This window comes from Dendropsophus ebraccatus, chromosome 1 (genome assembly GCF_027789765.1).
Source record: "Dendropsophus ebraccatus isolate aDenEbr1 chromosome 1, aDenEbr1.pat, whole genome shotgun sequence".
In the NCBI taxonomy this organism is placed as follows: Eukaryota; Metazoa; Chordata; class Amphibia; order Anura; family Hylidae; genus Dendropsophus; species Dendropsophus ebraccatus.
The window spans coordinates 105,842,679-105,866,321 of NC_091454.1; the positions used below are offsets into that span (position 1 = coordinate 105,842,679).

Here is a 23,643-nt window from a genome sequence, read left to right on the forward strand (position 1 = left end):
TTATTAATGAATAAAGTGACACTGGTCAAATTCATAAAATTTGTCTCTGTCCTTAAAGAGTCACTGTCGTATTTTTTTTTTGCAGAAATCAATAGTCCAGGCGATTTTAAGAAACTTTGTAATTGGGTTTATTAGCCAAATCTTCCATTATCTGCATGTAAAAAGCCTTTTCCCAGGTCCCCCCCTCCTTCCTCTTTTTCATCCACTCTGAAAAATCTGAAAATTGTGACTTGTTGCAGGAGACGTCCCCTGTCTGCTCTAGGGAGAGGGGAGGGGGGAGGAGGAAGGAGGGAGTTAGCCGGCAGCAGAAAGCAGATAACAGAGGATTACAGGCACGGAGCTGGGTGACAGCTGTAATCCGAGCTCAGACAGGTCACTGGTGACTGTCACAGGAGATATCCCGTGAGAGATTTGTAGATTAACTCTTTGTTGTCCTGTTTTGGTCTTTTCTTTAGCTCTCTCCATAGGAGAACAATGAAGACAGGGGGAGAGCTTCAAACTGATTTTTCATGATAAAAATGCATTTTTCGGATAATAAACCCAATTACAAAGTTTCTTAAAATCACCTGGACTATTGATTTCTGCAAAAAAAAATTTCACGACAGTGACACTTTAAGGCCATTTCAGGCTCTGTCCTTAAGGGGTTAAAGTGTAATTTAAAACAACTTTGCAGAAATCAATAATACAAGCAATTTTAACAAACTCTGTAACAGGTTTTTTTTAAGCAATAGAGTTTCCTCCTGTACTTAAAAAGCTCATTTCCTACCTCCCTCACCGCCAGCCCAAACTTCTTATCTGTTCATTAGCAGGCAAAGTCGTCTACATTACAGAGAAGCAAAGTGAAGATGGGTTTGCTGTGTCCTTTATAACCTATAGTGAGGGAGCGGCCGAGGGGCATGATTGAGCAGGAAGAGGAGACAAAACAGTCTGTGCACTTTGGAGACTGTCCACACTGATCAGTGCTGGTTTGGGAACTTGGTGAGGTAAGATTACAAGATATTGTGCTGTGCTGGCTCCTATACACAGATTGTTTCTCTCCTACTCCTGCTCATTCACGCCCCTCTACCCTCCATAGACCATAATGAACACATCAAACCTGCTTCTCTGCAACAGATAAGTAGTGAGGAGGAAGGCTGGAAAACAGCCTTGTCAGTACAGAAAGAAATACTTTTGCCTAATAAAACCTATTACAGAGTTTCTTAAAATCGCTTGCACTATTGATTTCTGCAAAGTTGTTTCTAAATGACAGTTATACTCGCTATTAGTAGTTTTGAGAAAAAAAAAAATATAAAAATCTAATTATTGTGCCCTATTACTTTTTTCTGGTCTTAAAGGACAAGTGCCATGAAAAACTTTTTCCCAGTAATTGAAGCACATTACAAAGTTATATAACTCTGTAATATGCTTAAATCACCTATCTGCCTCCCATCTCTGTCTTTTCCCCCCTCCACCCCCCACCAGGAAGTGTCCTAACTCACACAGACCTGATGACTGCCATCACCGTCACCAGGCAGCTCCTTCTTGTGAGGATGAGTCATCAGCAGGAGGGCTGGTCTAGGTCCTGTTACAGCAGCCCCCCCTCCCCAGTCCAAGTGATGGCTTGCAGTTTTTCAGCCAATGGGAGCTGAGCAAGCTGAGTCACCTGACAAGGCAGGGGAGGGGGGGGCTGCTGTAACAGGAGAAGGAGCTGAGAGAAGAGCTTGGTGATGGTGACGACAATAATTGTGTGAGTTAGGACACTTCCTGGTGGGGGGGGGGGGGGGAAGACAGAGAAGGGAGGCAGATAGGTGATTGAAGCACATTACAGAGTTATATAACTTTGTAATGTGCTTCAATTACTGGGAAAAAGTTTTTCATGGCACTTGTCCTTTAATTGTTCTACATTCTGCTATTTTTGTCCATCTGGTCCAATAGCTCCATTTTGCTAAAAGGAGGTATGCAATGGTAAGATCACCTAACAGATTAGTTGCAGGAACTTTTGCAGCTGAAAAATGTATTCTATACATTTAAATGAAGTTGTCTCTGTAGCCTGTGCATGATATCTGCAAGCTCCACTCACATGAAAGGGGCAGATGCATACACAATCTGATATGTGTTAACATACCCTAGTTGTCATCTGAACTGCTAAAATGCAATGCTCTCAAATAAGTGAAGCAATACAACTCTTATCCAAGCAACACCAGATGCACACTTATTAATATTAGTGCTTTGTAGCATAAATGCCTTGAAAAATACGGCTACATTTGATTGTATAATGTGCTGGCATTAATAGCCATCATTTGTTCCTGTCTGTTATAACAAAGCAGTTTTTGGGGTAGTCAAAATAAATAACAGAAAATATTCAGGAAGAATTTGTTTAAACCAACAATTATTTATTTATTTGAAGCTCAAGACCTTATCGTTTCTTGCAGTTTCATTTTTTAGATTAAGAGTACATCAGTCTACATGTGACCTACTTTAAAGAGGACCTGTATCAAGCCACACGTACCTAATACACACCCCCTGACTGTACAATCTCCTAATATCCAATTGCATTATTAAAATTAACTTTACAGCAATCTATTCAAAGGGTTATTTAGTAAATATTGAGAATTTAACATAGTGCTAGGGATGCAGAGAATGTAACAAACATGTATACTTTCTTGTCTCTGCTGGTTTCCAGGCCACCTGGTGCCTGCAAAGTTTCCCACTAATATACAGACAGGAGATACCCACTTGGCTTAGACAGCATAGACATCTATTCTATGTCATTTATGGCACGACACTTTTAAAGACAGGGACATCTAGCAGAGGCAGGGTAGCCGGACATGTAAGTATATATGTTTGTTATGTTCCCTGCAGGTCCATCAGCATGTAAAAGGGGTATATCCATCTGGAACGCTTTTGGCATGTCCACAGCATATGCCATAAGTATCCCCTAGATGTGGGTCCCACCCTCTAGGACCTGCGCACCTATATTCAGATTAAAGGGGTAGTGCGGCACTAAAAAATTATTCACAGAATAACACACATTACAAAGTTATAACACTTTGTAATGTATGTTATATGTCTGTGAATCGCCCCCTTCCCCGTGTCCCCCGCCCGTGTACCCGGAAGTGTGTGGTGCATTATACATTACCTGATCCGTGTCGAGCCCGTCCGCCATCTTGTGCCAAACGTCATCTTCGGACGGACAGCCGAATCGCTGCCGCCGTCCCCCTCCGCCGCGTCATAACTGTGCTCAGCAGCGATTGGCTGAGCACAGTTATGCTCAGCCAATGCAGCTGAGCAGCTGATGACGCGGCTGTGGACGGGCTCAACACGGATCAGGTAATGTATAATGCACCACACACTTCCGTGTTCACGGGCGAAGGGGGCGATTCACAGACATAACATACATTACAAAGTTGTATAACTTTGTAATGTGTGTTATTCTGTGAATAATTTTTTAGCGCCGCACTACCCCTTTAAGGGCTCCCTCAATCTGAAGTCGAAAATATCTGAATCTGAAGCTCAAGCCAGGAATGGATTTGAAAAAAGGAGAAATCACAGTCTTTTCTTCAAGACTTGTTCTGTGTTTATAGTTTGCTCCTGGCTTTGGGTTCAATAATCCATCCATTAAATCTGTGTGTGTAATAGAGCCTAAATCTATTTAATGATAGTACCTGGTTACAAGTACACTTAAGGGGTATAATCTCTACCACTTATGGTGTGTTTAGACAGAGAGATTTATCTGTCAGATTTTTGAAGCCAAAGCCAGGAACAGACTATAAACAGGAAACATGTCATAAAGGAAACATTGAGATTTCTCCTCTTCTTAAATCCATTCATGGCTTTGGCTTAAAAAATCTGTCAGATAAATCTCTGTCTAAACATACAATTACTGTACAGTAATGATAGAAATAAACATAACAGTTAACTCTGAAACAAGAGACCTCCAATTTTATGGCAGATGTAAAAGCAAGGACTACATAAAGGCTCATCGACATATCAATTCAATATTCCTGATGCAAGAGGTTAAATAAAATGTTTTACATCTGCTAAAACAAACTAAAAAAAAATACAAACATTACACACTAGGTTTATCACATCAACCAAATTATTGCACTACAGTGTAATTTTATGCCTTGCAACGATCTGAACAACTGAAACCACAAACCCCAAACCGAGTACTGCCACTAAAGTCATTCTTCTAGCTTTCCACCATCTCCAACTCTGCTGTTCTTCCAATGGCAAAATACGGCAAGGATTATTCTTCTGGCCGTGCTGAAACTGACAGGAAAATCATAGATTGGTCTGATTTCTAGAGTCAACGATGACAGTCCACAGTTTCAAGACTCAATAACAATTATCATCCCTTCATTACCAAGCAACACTTTATGATCTTTGGCGATCTTTATTACCCAGACAAATCAGACATATTTATGTCTAATTACAGTCCATTCTGAAAAATGAAAGTGGATCTGTGGTTGGTTGCTGTGTCTCCGATTTTTTCATCCGACTTTCATTTTGATAAATCTGGGCCAATATCTGTATAATCTACAGAAATACTTTAAGGGTAGCTTTACATGTACCGGATCCTCAGCAGATTTCACGCTGCGGATCCTGGTAGTGTGAAACTGAATGGGTCACATACACGCAGCAAAATTTTCATTCCGCTGCCTGTATGTGACCCTGCCCCTTTAACCCCTTCCATCCCATTGCCCCGGCCCGCAGCATACATTACCTGCTCGGCGCTGTGCCTGTGTGTGAGGCTCTCGACTGCCCTCGCTCCCCATCAGCCAATCAGTGCACGGCAGCACTGATTGGCTGATGGGGACCGACGGGAGCCCGAAGCCTCACACACAGCCACAGCGCCAAGCAGGTAATGTATGCTGCCGGCTGGGGGCACCCCATGCATCACCTGCTGAAGGCTCCTGCTTGCTTCGGAGCCTCCAGGCATCTTCCGGCGGTTAGCCAATCAGTGCACTGCAGCGGGGCAGCGCACTGATTCGCCGACCGCAGGGAGATGCTGGGAGGCCCTGAAGCAAGCAGGAGCCTGGAGCAGGTATGTACTGTATGCTCCTGGCCAGGGCTGCGGGCGGCAGGGAGTTAAAGGGGCTGGGTTACATATGTATTCCCATACACCTTCACAGTACCAGAATCCGCAGCAGATTTCGCTGCAAATCACAGTGTGAAATCCGCTGCGGATCCAGTACGTGTGAAGGCACCCTAAGGTTGGGTTTACACTACGGAATTCTCGCAGATAAACTCAGCGGAATTCCGTCGGCTGTGCGCGCGCACAGCCGCGCGCCTTTCCGCCGGCTCCATAGACACCATTCTATGGGCCTGCGTATTCCGCTATCCGCCGAAAGAAGTGACATGTCATTTCCGTAGTGTGAACCCACCCTAAGGATAAAAAGGTTTGTATCAGTTTTTACTATTGCATTCTGCTGAACTCAATAGTGAAACTAATTGCTCACACATGTATTGATTTTAGTTATAATTTTTACTGACGTCAAATTAAGCGCACATCAATACATGAGCTCACTCAATACAAGATTGTCCTGTGTTTGCAACTGGTTAATACAACCACATGCATAAAGGAGGAATAGATTTACCTTACTTTTCATTTACAGAACACTAAAAGGGCTTGTTTTTGGTTCCTTTATGTGGCAGTATCTGTCAAATAAACCCCCTGCACTGAACAGGTTAAAACACAGTCATATACCACACACCAGATTAAATGTTCAGAATCATTATCCTATTGTAGTTTTCTTTTTCTATGAAACCCCTATGTTTGCAGAGGCAGAGGGTAAAGGAGGAGGAGTCTCATCACTGCACTTTCTCTCTTATTTAAAGGGATACTCTAGAGGAAAAAAAAGGTTTTAAATCAACTGGTGTCAGAAAGCATACAGATTTGTAACTTGCTTCTATTTAAAGAACTCAAGCCTTCCAGTAGTTAGCTTCTTTATGTCCTGTGGTTAGTAGTGTCTTCTTTCCAGTCCAACATGGTGTTCCCTGCTAAGTAAAGTGGAAAAAGCACTTTAAGTGAAAAAATGGTGACTTTATTCAATGTTCCAGCTATACCTCAGCCTTGCTCAAGTGAAACATTGCATAAGAGCGGGTGAACAAAGTCAAGGGCTGTCTCTACTATTTTTACCTGGATTTATTCTGGACATCAGTCCAGTCTGGTGAGGCGTGCATTTTTCCTCTACTTATTCCATTGCTGGTGGTGTTTATCTCTTTTGGATTGATGTGTTCACTGTAGCCACCTCTGTCAGTTTCAGGAACTGTCTAGAGCACTGCTTCTCAAACTTTTTGTACTGGAGCCTCACCTAACAGACCAAGGCAATGCTTGGGCCTCACCAGACTGACCAAGAGGATGCTGGGCCTCACCATCTGTGGTGAAAGTCCATTTGAAAGCTGAAAATTACCGTAGGGCTAGCTTTCACCTGTGTCCCAAGCTCTATATGTTAATAAAGAAAGTACAAAATAAATTAATAATGTTGCTAAAATGGAGAAGGACTGTGCAGATCATAGTCACTATGAACAGTGGCTCCCCAGCTGGGCCTCACCAACAACTAGGGGGAGCCTCACTGGTGAGGCCCGCCTCACAGTTTGAGAAGCACTGTTCTAGAGCAGTATTAATTCCCCATAGAAAACGTCTTCAGCTCTGTACAATTCCTGACACAGACAATACATAGATGGCAGCAGTTAGGACTGTGTAAGGCTGGAAAAAAGCACCCCTTCCTGCAGGACATACAGCAGATGATAAGTACTTGAAGGTTTGAGAGATATATATTTTTTTAGATAAGTCATTTACAAATCTGTATATTTTTCTGACACCAGTTGATTTAAAATGTTTTTTTTCCCTACCCCGTCAAAATAAGTCAATCTATCTATACTGCTACACACATACACGTTTTATCTGCTTGCCTGGCTTTCCAACAGTAATTTAGAAAAAATGACAAAACAAATAACCTCCCTGCAAGAAACAAGTAGTAAAATATAATCTTGGTACATTTTCGATATTGCCGGCATGTTTATTAAGTGCATGTTCCCTAAGACCTATGGAAGCTAAACACACATTATTTGAAGCCAGAAACCTTTACGTTTTCTCCAGTACAAGACTGTTTAAATCAAGATCAGAGTTTATGAATTAGATTCCTAAGTTTTATTATTTTTGGAAATGTTAGTTTAGCTTTGCAGTTTACATTTCCTAAGAAAGAATAGAAAACGTCTTCCATTACAGCATGTGTGGGCTTACTTAATACGTTTTGTGCGGCTATTCATTCTATTTATTTTCTTAACCAGGAGGTCATACGTATGTCTTATTTGCAGCACAATATTTATAACCCTTGGCTATCCCTGATGTATTTTATTCTTATTTCAGTTCCAGAATTACAAGATAATGTGTTGTAACTTCTTTTGCTGTTTAAATTCCACATGGCATCATTCAGTAACAAATTCCTTTTTAACACTAGTACTTAATTTACAGAATCCTAACCTGTCACTTTAGTCCATCAAGCCCATTACTCAAATGACCCTTCTTGACAAGAGGCTGTCACTGTGTTGTTGGTTTGTAAGTGAATGATTTGGTGTGAACACCAAATGTTAACCCTCCCACCTTCGCCGTATGTCAAATTTACATGTTTCCTCTACTAAATCTCACTATATCATATTTAGCAGTATGCTTCAGTTTGCTCCAATAGCAAAAAAAAAAATTACAATAGCCACAAAATAAAAGTCAGATACAAACCTTTTGTAAAAGATCTTGCAGTTGGCAAACTTCTTTATTCAAATCTGTAAGATTCCTGATAATATCTTCACAAACACTAGAAAAATTTTGAGAAGAATCCCACTCAAAGACTACCTATAAATAAAGAGTACAGAAAGTTAAACGTTTAAATATGAAATAGAAAGTACATTAATTATCTTCTCATGATGTAGATTTAGCAGTTGAGAGAAAGCCAGTAAAGATTTGAGCATTAAAGGGAATCTAATAGCAGGTTAAAATACTCTAATTTGCCTTTATTCTCAGGACCGGGGATGCTGAGAATAAAGCCAATTTCCTTTCCCTTTATTCTTAGCAGGATTCATTAAATATGTAAAGTAGTACAACCCTCATTGCACCAATCCATCTAGCCCATCTCATTATGAAAATTGAGGTGGCGCTCTGCAGGGACGTGGATGATTACTGCAAAGCGCAGGAATAAGAGGAGGGGGCAGGCAGGCGGATCTGTGCACTGAGGGCAGTAGTTCCCCCTCCAGTGCACCAAACCGTGTGATCATAGCATAAACCCCTAGACGACCATGGACGTACAGTTACATCCTGGAAATCTGTCACCAGACAACCCTGGGCGTAACTGTATGTCTTGGGTCTCTAGGGAGTTATGAAGAGCGCTCTGCAGCGGAGCGTGCTTCACAGCAGGTGGCGGCCCGCGATCCCGCTGTAGTCTGTCATTAAAGCGTAACTGTCATTTCAGGGTCATTTTTCTGAAAACATTAAATATCAACAGTACAAGCGATTTTAAGAAACTCTCTAATAGGTTTCATAAACCAAAAGAGTTTCCTTCTGTACTGAAAAAGCAATCTCCCAGCCTCCCCCCTCACATCAGATGAAGCAGGATTTCTGTCTCCATTATGTGGCTATGGAGAGGGGAGGTGCTGTTAGGAGTGACTGAGCACGGAGCAGTCTTGCAAAGCACAATACCCTGCAATCTTCTCTCAGTACGTTCATAGATAAGCACTGACCTTTCTGACCCTAGAATCCTGCGTTTTAGGTGCCCAGACAGTCTACAAACAGATGACTTTCATGTCACCTCTTCCTGCTCCCTCATCTCCCTCGGCCCCTCCCCCCTCCATAAGGATAGAATGGAGAGAGCAGAGCCCGTCTTCACTGGCTTCTCTGTAATAAAGACGTGTTTGCCTGATAATGCACAGATAAGAAGTCAGGGGGGGAGGCTGGGAGATTGCTTCTTGAGTACAGAAGGAGGCTTTTTTGGCTGATAAAACCTATTACAGAGTTTCTTAAAATCGCTTATACTACTGATTTCTGCAATAAAAAAAAATTACAGTTACGCTTTAACACCTTAAAAGCTGTGATCGCGGTGTCTAAGTGTAAGTGACAACAGCAGCAGCATCCCCAGAAGTTACCATATTGCATTCTTTTTTACGATTTCAGCAATTTAGATTTTCATATATAATATTTTTGGGGTTCTATCATACTTGTTATGTTATGGTTACAAAGTACAACTCTTTCTGAAAAAAAAAAAAACAAGCCCTTACCTGGCCTTGTAGACAGAAAAATGAAAGTGCTAGAGCTCTTTGAAGGGGAGGAGGAAAAAAACAAAAAAGCAAAAATGAAAATTAGCGCGGTCCACTGGGTCATTTTGGGCTTGGTCCTCGAAGGGTTAAAAATATACAATAATGAGAAAAAAAAATAAAGACCTACTTTATTTCCATCAGGGGATTTTAACCAAAGAATGAACTGCTGGCAGGTCTCTAGACAGGTGAGTTACCCCTAGACCACAGCTCCAACACATTTGGGCTCAGAGATTCAACTATACTTGATTGTTTCTTTCAGACATAAACTGCCTACAGAGGACTGATCTGCAATCAGAGACACTGGCTGGCAGCTGAGTGAGTAGGAGGTAGGGAAGCCTTGATTATTCATGAAGTAGAGGGAAGATGAAGCAGAAGCATACAGTTTTACTTACCAGTCTGACCAGTTCTAAAACCAACAGAAATCCATATGTTTTGAGGGTCTTATGCCTCATGCACACATCCAGGCAATCAAGACAAGTCCAAAGGCTTCTATTGGGTACAGACACTTTTTTTTTCCTGAAGGCTGTGCATTCCGGAAAATAGGTCAGGAAATTATAGATACTGCCTTATTCTGGATGTGCTGCTAACTAGCACAGGTCACTGTCAACACCCAGCACAGTTGGGTGCTGGGTCTGGCCCTTTAATTTTTTGTGCTCCTATTTAGGAGCGCATAAAAGTAAATGTGGCACTGTAGTTGAGAAGGCAAATCCCTCTTGGGGCTGGAAGCACCATTTTGCTTTCTTCCCTACAGCGCTGTGGCACATGAGTGATGTCACTTGTGCGTTCTCAGAGCAGAAAGGGAAGAGAGGCTTCAGCTTTTCGTACGTCTCCTGAAAGATTTCCTAATTAGTGTTTTGTGACCATAAAAAATGTTATGAATGGCCACAGTTCTGTATTTCATGTTTGCACTTCCTGGTTGAGCAGTTGCTAAGTAATACAAGGCCCAGAATACATTGCTTTCAAACCTGTCCTCTCAACCTGCTTACTCGCCAATCCCAGCAGTTGTGCCAATTCCTCACCTAAAGCTGTTGCAGAACATCTAATTTCACTGCAGAATATAACACATTCAGTAACATTGCAGCACCTGCTGTATTCATACCATTTGCTCTTTCTGTATCAAAATTCTGCACAAGGCAGCATGCTGTTATTCTTTCTGACGCTTCATAAATGTCCCAATAAAAGTTTATATGAATCAGTGTATATGACAGAGAAACTGTAAAAGCTAAAAGAGCTGGTCAAGATGGGGACATCACAAGGGTGGGGGGACAGATCAGAGACAAGATCCAGAAAAGCCACAAGCGACCTCGGAGGATGATGTGTTGTTTACAGAGAGAGGGAGTCGCTGCAGGCAATAAACATTTTGTAATTCTTCTATTTCCTTCAGTGGTGAATCACATAAAACCAAACTAAAGCCATTATTATTAGTGATGTCACTATATTAGTAAGGTTATATGACTTGGGGTGATCATTTTATTTAAATACAGTTTTACTTTACCACATAACCCCTTTTACCCTTCGAATGCTGCAGGACTAAAAAGGTACGGCTGATGGGGCGACCACCAGGGACTGCATTACAGTAAATCTCTGTGACACAGTAAGATATCAAGCTGGGACATCGACCCAGACCAGGCAGATAAAAGAGGATTTCCTCATAAGATGAAAACGCAACCAGCCAAAAGAAATAAAATAAAAATGCACATATGCCGCTAAATGTGAATAGGACACATACATGCGTAGTATAAAAATGTAATTAAAAAAAAAAAAAAAAAAAACGCGTTTGAGCTCAGTGTTATCTCATAGAGCCTTCATCGGATAACAACTTAACAGTAACAAACATCACATATAAATAGCATATGCACATTAGCCTAACAATCACCCCTTACATTTTCCACCTCTGACATAAGTTGTCAGAGGTGGATAAAATATCTCACCTTCTCTCCACCATAGCCTCACAAATCATGTCAGCTTCATAACCGGCCTCCTCTCTTCCAGCTCCATTGTCCGGTTTTAACCATCCCCGACTCTGCTCGGACCTCAGCCACCCCCGGACCTCCTGTTACCAATGAGGTAACTACCCCTCACCACATTTCCTACTCCAATAGTACTCCTAACTACCGCTTACTCAGCCCTGACTTTACCTTCACTTTTACAGCTGACCTCCATTACTCCGCTACCCACATACTGCAACAACTAACACAGGTACTACCAGCTGTATTCTTATTCTGTATCTATGATTCACCCTAAACTGTCATCTATCCTATACCTCATAGAAACCCTGCTGCATGCATTTTATACCAACTGTGCCCTACTACTATACTACTATGTTACTGTCATTATATATGATTAATCCTCACTAATATCTATGTATTCCCTCATAGCTATGGAATATCCTCTTCCTTCTCTCATCATCCTGCAGATATTCCATCCAGCAACTTTTGTGTTATTATTATGTATATATCATTTGTCACTTTGATGTTACCTTCCCTATGAGTCTTGTACCTATACCTCCCCCCCTCCTGTCCTACCCACCCTAGCCCTGTGCACGTTACTATTCCTGTAACCATATCTCATTGTAACAGGGCTCCAGACTAAAAAATTTACCTAGGAGCCATTGGCTCCTAACCTGAAAAATTTAGGCGCCAAATAGAATATTTGGTCGCCAACATTTTAAACCATGTAAAATTAATGTTATGTTAAATGGGACTTACTGTGTGCAGAGGCCACGGCAGCCTCCTCCTCCTTTAGATTCTCTCTTTTCTTAGTTTGAAAATGTTCAACATGGAAACTTGCAACTTGACAACCATATACAGTCTGACTCAGTACTTCAGCCTCACTTGGCTAGCCTTTTAATGAGGCTTACTCTTCTGAACTTGAACTTAAAGGGAACCTGTTAACCCCCGTGCCAGGGTGACAGGCTCCCAACCCCCCGTTAGAACCCCCTATACTCACCTCATCGCGCCGGGTCCCGCTTCTGAAGATGGTCGGGTCACGGAGATCTCAGCCGCTGCAGCCCGGCGTGCGCTGAGAGATGAGTCCAACGCTCAGAGAATGACGGGAGAGTCCAGCGCTCCGTCATTCTCTATGAGCGTTGGACTCATCTCTCTGTGTGCGCGCCGGGCTGCAGTGGCTGAGATCTCCGTGACCCGACCATCTTCAGAAGCGGGACCCGGCGCGATGAGGTGAGTATAGGGGGCTCTAACGGGGGGTTGGGAGCCTGTCACCCCGGCACCGGGGGTGACAGGTTCCCATTAAAAGCTTGCAACAGTCTATACATACTGAGCTAGACTTATGACTGCAGCCATAGTGACCCCCCACAAGATGTGTATATAGATAGATATATCTCTCACCTAGTGACTAATGCAAGTGACCCCCTACAATAAAGACACCTGAGGGGCCCTGATAATAATAATTGTGCATATATCTATCTCCCAGTGTCTGCAGCCAGTTTGCCCTACACTTATAGATGGCCCCCTCCCCTTATAGATGACCCCCTCTACCACCATTATAGATACCCCCTCTCCCCCCCATTATAGATGCCCCCTCCCCCCCCATTATAGATGCCCCCTCTTCCCCCCCCCCCTTATAGATACCCCCTCCCCTTATAGATGACCCCCTCTACCCCCATTATAGATGCCCCCTCCTCCCCCCCATTATAGATGCCCCTCCTCCCCCCCATTATAGATGCCCCCTCCTCCCCCCCATTATAGATGCCCCTCCTCCCCCCCATTATAGATGCCCCCTCCTCCCCCCCATTATAGTTGCCCCCTCTTCTCCCCCCTTATAGATACCCCCTCCCCTTATAGATGACCCCCTCTACCCCCATTATAGATGCCCCCTCCTCCTCCCCATTATAGATGCCCCCTCTTCTCCCCCCCTTATAGATACCCCCTCCCCTTATAGATAGCCCCCTCTCCCCCCCTCGAAGATGGCCCCTCTTCTCCCCCCATTATAGATGCCCCCCCTTCTATTCCCCCCATTATAGATGCCCCCCCCCTTTCCTCTATGCTAAGCAGTATTTAAAAAAAATAAACACACAAACTCACCTGACAACCTGCTCCCCCGGCGATCCTCTTCTTCTTCGGACGCTGTCCCCGGCTGATGCGCAGCTGCCGGGGGTGTCCCGTCCTATCCCCGGCAGCGCGGCGCGTCAGTGAGCTCCCTGTACGCCGGGGCTGTGACTTCTGACACAGGAAGAGTCTCTGACGCGCGCTTCCTGTGCCGGAAGTCAGGGCCCCAGGCAGCTCACTGATGCGCATCAGCCGGGGACCCGGACTTAAAAAGACAGCGCGCCGCCGCCGGGGCCAGTCGCAAATGGCGCCCAGATTAATAAATCTGGGCGCCATTTGCAAAATATCAGTCGCATTGGCGACCATTTTGGTCGCCATCTGGAGCCCTGTGTAATATATATTTTTCATGTCCATAGACCCCTGATTAAGGTGTCACCACCGAAACGTCGGAATTAATGTCTGTGACTATACTTTATGCCAAAATAAAATTGTGCACAAGAGCACTTGCATCAAATATCACGAGCATTTCTTCTATGATCATTGTCTACTCAGTGGATACTTTTCTGACAAGAATACCTCTACTTTCCACTTGGTATAATCAGACTGAGTGTTACTCCTTACGCCTATACTATAAGTTGTACAAATGTCTCAGTAGCATGATTGTTCTTGGGGGGATTAGAATTACTTTTTGTACGTAGTCCCAGGTTATTTAGGCACAGTCTATAATCATGTCTCTTGGTCAGTCTTATTGGAAATGTCACTCTCAAACTTAGAAGAAAATGTTTTGAGTCTCATATTACTAAAAAACCTTGAGAGGTCAATGTCCATTTGAAACGTGTCAAAAGGCTCTAACAGACTAAAAAACAGACCTTTCTCTAACACCTTTATTTGCAATTACTAAGAATCTAAGCCAACCTAGGACCAAGATATGTTATCGCTTTATCGACTAAATCATTTACATATGGGACGGGCCACAAGACACCCTGTACTACTGATACTCATCTAGAGGACTACTGTGCCTGTGCTAATTTCTTATTTGCAGTGTCATCCTATGAAGGAGGCTCTGGGATGTCATGGTCACATGCTCTTTTATAGGGCGCCATGTGATGGACAGATGAACTGTACAGTAGGGGACAGCAACATATCCCACAGGAAGATAGGTGATAGGGAGATAAATTAAAAAAAAAAAAAAATCAAAACTTTGTCTTTGCTGATGGCCACAACACTGAGCTACAGTATACATGACTCTTCCCTCCCATATCCTCCCTGTCTTTACCAATTGACGTCCAGGGTTGGGCCTCCAGCTCTGTACGTCAATTAGACAAGGCAGGGAAAGGTGGAGGAGGAAGCGTGCATGCTGTGGCTCAGCATCACTTCAGCTTCCAAGGAAAAATGTAATTATATAACTGCAAATCGCCATCAGCAAAGACTAAGGCATCATTTGAGTTATCTCCCTAGCCCACCTATTTGCTAGTGTCTGAAGCTCTGCCCTTTAAAATATACATACATCATAATGAGCAGAATAAAAGCAACCTGTCAGTTTTAAGGCATTGTGAATCGTTGTGTGTCAAAACTAACTTGTCCCCAGGATAGGGGACAAGTAAGAGTTTGCGGGAGGGGTTGGGGGTGGATGGGGGAGTCGAACCTCTGTACCCCCTGCCGATCTCCAGATCGTCCCCCTGCTCCTTTGTTATGAATACAACCGTGGGTATGGCACCTAACCCACGGCTCTATTCATTTCTATGAAGCCGCCCCCAACCCCCACACCTGTGATCCCACCAGTGGCAGTAGTTTAACCCTTTCAAGGTCACTATGTAATACGAAAGAAACATTGAATGAAATGAATGACACGTGCTACACCTGTGAGGTGTCCGATTGGCACCCCAGCAACATGATTGTGGGTAGCCAATGGGTTACTTAGCAAGCAGAGGGTCCTTACTTAGCTTCCAATGCTGCCAAAGAGTCTCCGCCAATTTAAAAAAAAACAAAAAAACTCCCATAATAAAAGTTAAAATCCCCCCTTTTCCTATATTTTAAATGAAATAAAAATCTAAACCAATATAAAAATAAACATATTTGGTGTCTCTGCATGTGGAATTGTCTAATCTATTAAATACATTATTCAAAAGAGTATGATAAGTCCCATCAAAACCAAAATGGTACTGTTAAAAACCATGAATCATGGCGCAAAGAAAAAGCCCTAATACAGCCCTAAAGACGCCAAAGCGTCGTTCAAATGTCACTTTTCAGAAATAAATGGTCAAGTATCGCTAGTACTGTTTTGCAGCCTCCCCCCTCACTTCAGAAGAAGGATTTCTGTGTCCATTATACTCTATGGAGGGGGAAGGATTCGAGGTGGATGAGTGAGCAGGAAGAGGAAAAAAGGCAGCCCTCCAGAGCACATCATCCTGCAATCTTCTTTTATCAAGCTCCCATACTTGCACTGACCTTTCTGACCTGTAAATCCAGTGTTATATGGGGTAAGACAGTCTCCAAACATCAGAGCCGGTTCTCTCCCCTTCCTGCTCACTCATCCCCCTCAGCCCCTCCAAATGTTATAATAGACTCTGCAAACCCATGTTCACTTTGCTTCTCTTTAATATGGCTTTGCCTGATGCACAGAAATATGTGTGGGGGAGACTTTTTTGACTAATAAAACCTATTACAGGGTTTCTTAAAATCGCTTGTACTATAAATTTCTGCAAAAATATTTTCAAAGACAGTTACACTTTAATAAAGTACTAAAATAAACTATATAAATTGGATATCTCTAATCAAACTAACCCACAGAATACAGAAAACTGGGACTTTTACTGTAACTTGCATGGTGTAACAAAATTATCCAAAGTTTACTAAACTGCTGTTTTTCCTTTTTTAATTTCACTCAACAAATATATATTTTTTCAGGTTTTTTGTACATTTTATAGTAAAATGAAAGGAGCCATGAGAAATTAAAATTAGTCCTGCAAACAATAAGCCATTGTATGGCTCTGTATTATAGAAAAATTAAGACCTTATGGGTTTTAGATGCTGAGGAGGAAAAAATCAAAGTACAAAAGTCAAAGTGTCCCTGTTGGCATAACTTTCAAAATCCCAAAAAGTAGATGTGAAAAAAAGCAAGTTTTCATGGCTCAATGTGTCTGTGAGCGCAGATGACCTGGGAAACACGGGACTTCCTGTGTTTAGACTTTGAAGAAGAAAAAAAAAAGTCAGAACACAGGAAGTGCCTTGTTTTCCATAATAACTGAAAGAAAAAAATGAATGTCAATTGCAAACTTGCTTTATATCACATCTACTGCTGATTAAGATTTTAAAAGTTATAACAGTGACACTTTAAAGTAAGACACATACCCCAAACATATCTATTCTTAGATAAAAAAAATTAAAATAAAATATAAAGGCAGAGTGTGGTCTTTTAAAGGCACCATGTGGTCTTTTAATGCTTTCATGTAAAAATTCACTCTACATAATCCACATTATATTTACTCAAAAAAAAAAAGGACCACCCAAGGCTACATAGTTTTATTTATCAGAGCAATACTTACATTTTGAGGATTCTGAGGTATTTGGTTCCTTACACCTACCACGGCTTGAGTTATGGTACTACACTGTCGATTCAGCTTTAGTAAAAAAGCAAACAGTTCATCGCTATCATGGGGGGGGGAAAAGTAAAGACTGTTATCAAGTATTTTGGGAATTAATAAACAAAGCAAAAAACAATACCTAACAATTTTTGCTATATGGACAATAAGTGGTATATGGACAACAACAATATCCATCTGCTTGCGCAATATTGCAGACTGTTCAACACACATTAAAAAGGGTTGCCTGTAAAGGTCCTTTAACACGATTATTTTTTCTTTTAAATCATAGGCATTTAGACAAGATAAATCGGTATGAAAAGTCATTAATGTGATCATATTTAAATATGATTGTAATTGCGTTCGCATATATACTGTGACTGATCATAATTGTGTTTGTATCTATACACTGTGAACAATGAGTGTTTACACTGAAAGACTTAAAATCGATTAACAAGGAATTTGAGGTCAGCTCAAAATATGCAGTCAACGACATACGAACAAATTTTCATTTAGAGTCTCATCGTTGCCGCATTCACACTAGAAGATTACTGCTTAAATTCAAACGATTTAACAATTTTTTTGCACAATAATAGTATATGCAACTTTTTAAATAATTTTTTACTACACTTTTCCTGTATTTAATGCGACCAAAAATGCACAATTTTGCACTTTAATGGTGCGTTCACACCTACAGGATCTGCAGCTGATTTTCTGCAGCAGATTTCATTTAAATAACTGAACACAGCATCAAATCTGCTGCAGATCCTGTAGGTGTGAACGCACCATAAAACTTTTTTTGCACTTACCATGCATGATCAGTAATGTGATAATTTAATAGTTTGGGCGAATAAAAAAAATGAAAAAGGGGGGTGATTAGTGCTTTTATTAGGGGATGGGATTTTTATGAATAAAAAAACACTTAAATTTTTTACACTTTTACACTTACTAGAAGTAAGGGGGGCCTTCTATACACAAAGCATTGATCTCTCAGACCAATCAGATCAGTGATACATTGCTCTGGGCTGCTGCATATATTGCCAAAACAGAATTCGCGTCAGTGAAACGTTGAGGCCCAACCCGGGCACAAGAACGGATCTCCCCCCCCCCCCCCCCCCCCCCCCGAGATGCAATCCAATCTGCTAGAAACCAGGGACATGCAGAGCAGAGCATTTAAATGCAGCTGTCTGGTTTGACAGCTTCATTTAAAAGCTTAATTAGCAGACGCGGCGACAGGACCACATCAGCTGATAGCAGCCGGGAGTAGTGCTATTCAGAACTGGGTCCCAGCGCAACCCCTTTGTGAACCCCCCCTTGCACCATGATAACGTACGATACTTTAACCCCTTAAGGACCGGGGCAATTTTGATTTTTGCGTTTTCGTTTTTTCCTCCTTGTGCATAAAAGGCCATAGCAGTTGCATTTTTTCACCTAGAAACCCACATGAGCCCTTATTTTTTGCGCCACTAATTGTACTTTGCAATGACAGGCTGAATTTTTGCATTAAGTACACTGCAAAAGCAGGAAAAAATTCAATGTGTGGTGAAATTGAAAAAAAACAAACACATTTTGTGTTTTTAGTGCCGTTCACCCTGGGGTAACACTGACTTGTTATATATGTTCCACAAGTCGTTACGATTAAAACGATATATAACATGCATAACTTTTCTTTTATCTGATGGCCTGTAAAAAATTCAAACCATTGTCAACAAATATACAGTATGTCACTTAAAATCGCTCCATTCCCAGGCTTATAGCACTTTTATCCTTTGGTCTATGGGGCTGTGTGAGGTGTCATTTTTTGCGCCATGATGTGTTCTTTCTATCGGTACCTTGATTGCGCATATACGACTTTTTGATCGCTTTTTATTAACATTTTTTTGGATTTGATGCGACCAAAGATGCGCAATTTTGCACTTTAAACCCACAAACAGAAGCATGCCAAATGTATCGGTGGCACATCCAAAAATGAATATTAGCCAAGTAAGTCAATTAGAGTATGACAAAAAATAAATTTTATTGGTACAAAACGACAAATGGGACACACAGGTTAAAAACACTTAAAATGCACAACCAATCAAACATTGTGCCGTGTATGATAAACACGGTACAAAGACAAGCTGACATACAAAGGTATAGGGGATCCTCACTGGTGAAAGTGATATGAAACAGATTAGACACAAGTACAAAAATGATGCAAGGTAAATAGAAAAAAGGCCAGAGCGTGGGGACGGAACGCGTGGGGTTCTGTGGACGCTGACACTGATCCTCTTGTCTGGTGATATACATCTTTTTGGCTCTGGCCTTTTTTCTATTTACCTTGCATCATTTTTGTACTTGTGTCTAATCTGTTTCATATCACTTTCACCAGTGAGGATGCAGCCGGAAGTAAACGAGTGCCGAGCCGTGGACGGCGCCATCTTGGAGCGGTCCCCGGCCGGCTTCAGAAACGGAGATAGCTCCTCCGGGATGTTATCCCGGAGGAGCGATCTCCCCACTAGACACCAGGGATGACGCTGCAAACGGTAATCGGATGCAGCTGTCAACTTTGACAGCTGCATCGGATTACTGTATTAGCAGGCACGGCGATTGGACCGCGCCCGCTAGTACCTGCGGTCCCGGGCTACAAGCGGCACCTGGGACTGCCGCGGTTCAGAGCGCCTCCGCCGCATGGCCCCGCTCTGAATGTCCTTAACGACCGCAGGGCGTAAATATACGCCCGCGGTCGTTAAGGGGTAAAGTTATATATACTGTATATATATAACAGGTATTTAGGTATTAAAACAGGTAACAGGTATTTAAACAGATTCTGGGGTCACTGACAATCTTGCAATATACTTTAATTAAATATTTTGGTAACACTACAAGTGAAGAGACATACAAGATAAAACCATTAAAAAAAAAACAACACACAAGTTAGAGACAGGGTATGATTAACACAGTACCCAAAACACCCCGACATATATACAAGTATGAGTCCCTCAAAAGAACTGCTAACAGCCCAAAAAGTGCTTGAAAAAGAGGTTCATTCCTTAAAACGTCGCAATCTTTGGTGTTCGCAGCAGCGACGCAGGTCACCTTCGGTGAGCTGTCTGCAGCTCGACAATGAGCATATGAACTATCCTCCTCTTGTGTCAGCATCTGGACATGCTGCACATATGGGTGAATATGCTATACCCTGATATTTTGTGAACTTATTTACAATATAGTGATCATTTGCAAAAAGAAAGCGCATTGTGTAATTTTCTTCTGTTGGACTTCACGAGGTACAAGCCCTCGTTCACACAGCCACACAAGAGGGCAGCAATTTTTGTTGTTTTTGAACAACCTGAAAAGTAACACAGAATATACTGTTATATCAAAAAGATGTAGAAAAAATTAGCTGCTACAGACACCAGACAAAAAAAAAAAAAATACTACTAATCATAGATAATACACCAATGAAAAGAGGTTTGGATAATGAATATCACCAAAATGAGGGACTCCATGTTGGGGTCCACAAAACCCCGCGCGTAATATTGTGTAGCATAGTAGACATATATGCCCCACTTGTAATCAAAGTATTACACGTCACATTATGTTGTATCATTAACCTAACCCGTCCCGTCAGACAAAACCCCCCGTCCAGACTCCCAACATGGCCGTGGCGTCGCTAACAAGTTACGGCGCTTGTGCAAGATGTTTGACCGCCCCCATGATTACGTATTAAGTGACATTAATGAAACAAACTTTATTAGTCATGCTTCTAAATAGACACTTGCGCACGGATTAAACGATCCATGAGTGGATCTCAACAAAAACTCGTTCCTCGATGCTGAAAGGGAAAAAGCCGAATGTGCTCAAATCCATACCGTGTAGATATATGGCAAAATAAGATCAAAAACAATTACAATAATTATGTTTATTCAAATGTACAATACAGACTTGTTGGACAGCATTAAAGGGAACCTGTCACCCCCCGTGCCGGGGTGACAGGCTCCCGACCCCCTGTTAGAGCCCCATATACTTACCTAATCCCGCCGGGTCCCGCTTCTGGAGGTGGTCGGGTGACGGAGATCTCAGCTGCTGCAGCCCGGCATGCGCGCTGAGAGATGAGTCCAACACCCACAGAGAATGACGGAGCGCTGGACTCTCCTGTCATTCTCTATGGGTGTTGGACTCATCTCACAGCGCGCGCGCCGGGCTGCAGTGGCTGAGATCTCCGTCACCCGACCACCTCCAGAAGCGGGACCCGGCGGGATTAGGTAAGTATATGGGGCTCTAACGGGGGTCGGGAGCCTGTCACCCCGGCACGGGGGGTGACAGGTTCCCTTTAAGGTGTGTGTACATAATGTATGGTATTCTAGGCACTTGTCGATATAATCCTAATGCATAAATAGTGAAAAAAGCACAGATAAGTATTGCAGTTAGTCTGAATAGCCAGAAAAGACGAGAAACACACACATTGTGATTACTGGGTTATCCCTAATTCAAACCCCAATTTTGTACTATACTTAATCCTAATATAAACATATAAAACTTTTAAATACATAAATTACAATACCCATGATAAGAGCTAAAGATAATAATAAATATTGAAATAATCCTCAGAAAACCTGACATTTTATATTACTGTGTGCATAATTATGCCAAAATAAATTGAGATATAAGTGCAAGAAATAATCCAAGTAATGTTAACCCTAACATAATCGCGACCATATATTAATACAATTTCTACACCCTATTTGGACATGTAATACAATAATAATGTTAAATATATTGGAAAAAGAAGGAATAAGTATTGTTAATATAATCGCGGCCATGTATTTGTTCAAATCCTATACCCCATTGAACATGGAATGCAACATAATGTTAAATAAAAAATAATACATGATTAAATAAATACATAAATAAATAGACAAAAAGAAAAACATAAGTAATATTATCATCGCTTTATTCATATAAATGCGATACCCATCAAGCGAGACAATATGCCGATGTACCCCGTACACAGGCATTCCAGAATACATATGCAAATAACTAACTCGTATATCCGATCCATAAGATATAATGTAAAATTCTAAACGGGCACCATACCAAAAACTATAATAAACCTGGATGCATCCACTCATTAACCACCAGTGGCCCGTACAGAATTTATTCTATCTTTATTCTATCTATTAATTATATCTTATGGGGTATATCTCAGTGAGATCTTTTACTTGATTCTGAAGTGCCACACGTTTTATATGGTAAGCCTTTTTTTCTTTGCTATATAATATGTCGGGACCAAGAGACACAATCAGCCGATGATTGTTGTAATTGGCCGACTGTTGTCTCTATTTCATGGATCCATAATCGGCCTGATTTATCTTATTATTTTTCTCGAAATTTCAAACAGAGGCCACGCGGCGGACTCCGCTTGACATTTCGCCTGTCCGCTGTCCACCCAAACAATGAACCTGCTGATAGCTGCCTAGTTGGCAAGGAGCGCTGAGGATGAAGGTATGTCTGTTACCTTCATCTTTGGCGCCGTTCCTGTGCTGTTTATTTTTAAAACCTCTGCCTGGTAAGCTGTTAGGCGCTACCTGCCCTTCTAATGATTATCAATGGAGGGGGCAGGTCAGATTGGTGTTTGGGCGCAGTAGCCACGCCCTCAGTGGACCTAAGGCCTTACCGGGCAGATGATTTCATAACCGCACCAAAACAGCAAAGAGGAAGAAGATAACAGACACACCTAGATCCTCAGCGTCCTGGGCACACTAGGGAGCTATCGTCTAAACTGCTGATGGTTCTCCTATAAATGACAGACTGAATGCATATGTTGCCTTATGCAGTAAAAGCAAATGCATTTCTCTCTACTTTTCACTTGGCACAGCCAATCTAAGCATGATAATAAATTGGTAATATACACTACCGTTCAAAAGTTTGGGGTCACCCAAACAATTTAGTGTTTTCCATGAAAAGTCACACTTATTCACCACCATACGTTGTGAAATGAATAGAAAATAAGAGTCAAGACATTGACAAGGTTAGAAATAATGATTTGTATTTGAAATAACATTGTTTTTACATCAAACTTTGCTTTCGTCAAAGAATCCTCCTTTTGCAGCAATTCCAGCATTGCACACCTTTGGCATTCTAGCTATTAATCTGTTGAGGTAAGCTAGAGAAATTGCACCCCACGCTTTTAAGAAGCAGCTCCCAGAAGTTGGATTGGTTGGATGGGCACTTCTGGCGTACCATACGGTTAAGCTGCTCCCACAACAGCTCAATGGGGTTCAGATCTGGTGACTGCGCTGGCCACTCCATTACCAATAGAATACCAGCTGCCTGCTTCTGCTGTAAATAGTTCTTGCACAATTTGGAGGTGTGTTTAGGGTCATTGTCCTGTTGTAGGATGAAATTGGCTCAAATCAAGCGCTGTCCACTGGGTATGGCATGGCGTTGCAAAATTGAGTGATAGCCTTCCTTATTCAGAATCCCTTTTACCCTGTACAAATCCCCCACCTTACCAGCACCAAAGCAACCCCAGACCATCACATTACCTCCCCCAAACAGATGGCGTCAGGCATTCTTCCAGCATCTTTTCATTTGTTCTGCGTCTCACAAACGTTCTTCTTTGTGATTCAAACACCTCAAACTTGGATTCATCCGTCCACAACACTTTTTTCCAGTCTTCCTCTGTCCAATGTCTGTGTTCTTTTGCCCATCTCAATCTTTTTCTTTTATTGGCCAGTCTCAGATATGGCTTTTTCTTTGCCACTCTGCCCTGAAGCCCCAAATCC

At 42.0% G+C, this 23,643-nt stretch overlaps 1 protein-coding gene across 1 annotated transcript in view; it reads right to left on the bottom strand.

Annotated features, from left to right (window-relative positions):
* Window positions 1–4,086: 4,086 nt before the first annotated feature.
* Window positions 4,087–23,643, bottom strand: part of ASZ1 (ankyrin repeat, SAM and basic leucine zipper domain containing 1) — a 79,628-nt gene continuing 60,071 nt past the window's right edge. Inside the window, exons 11-13 of the mRNA XM_069956067.1 lie at window positions 16,841–16,943; window positions 7,721–7,834; window positions 4,087–4,251 (exon numbers count right to left, since the gene is read on the bottom strand). Of these exons, the coding sequence (XP_069812168.1) occupies window positions 4,087–4,251; window positions 7,721–7,834; window positions 16,841–16,943 (382 nt within the window). The remainder of the gene's footprint in view (window positions 4,252–7,720; window positions 7,835–16,840; window positions 16,944–23,643) is intronic.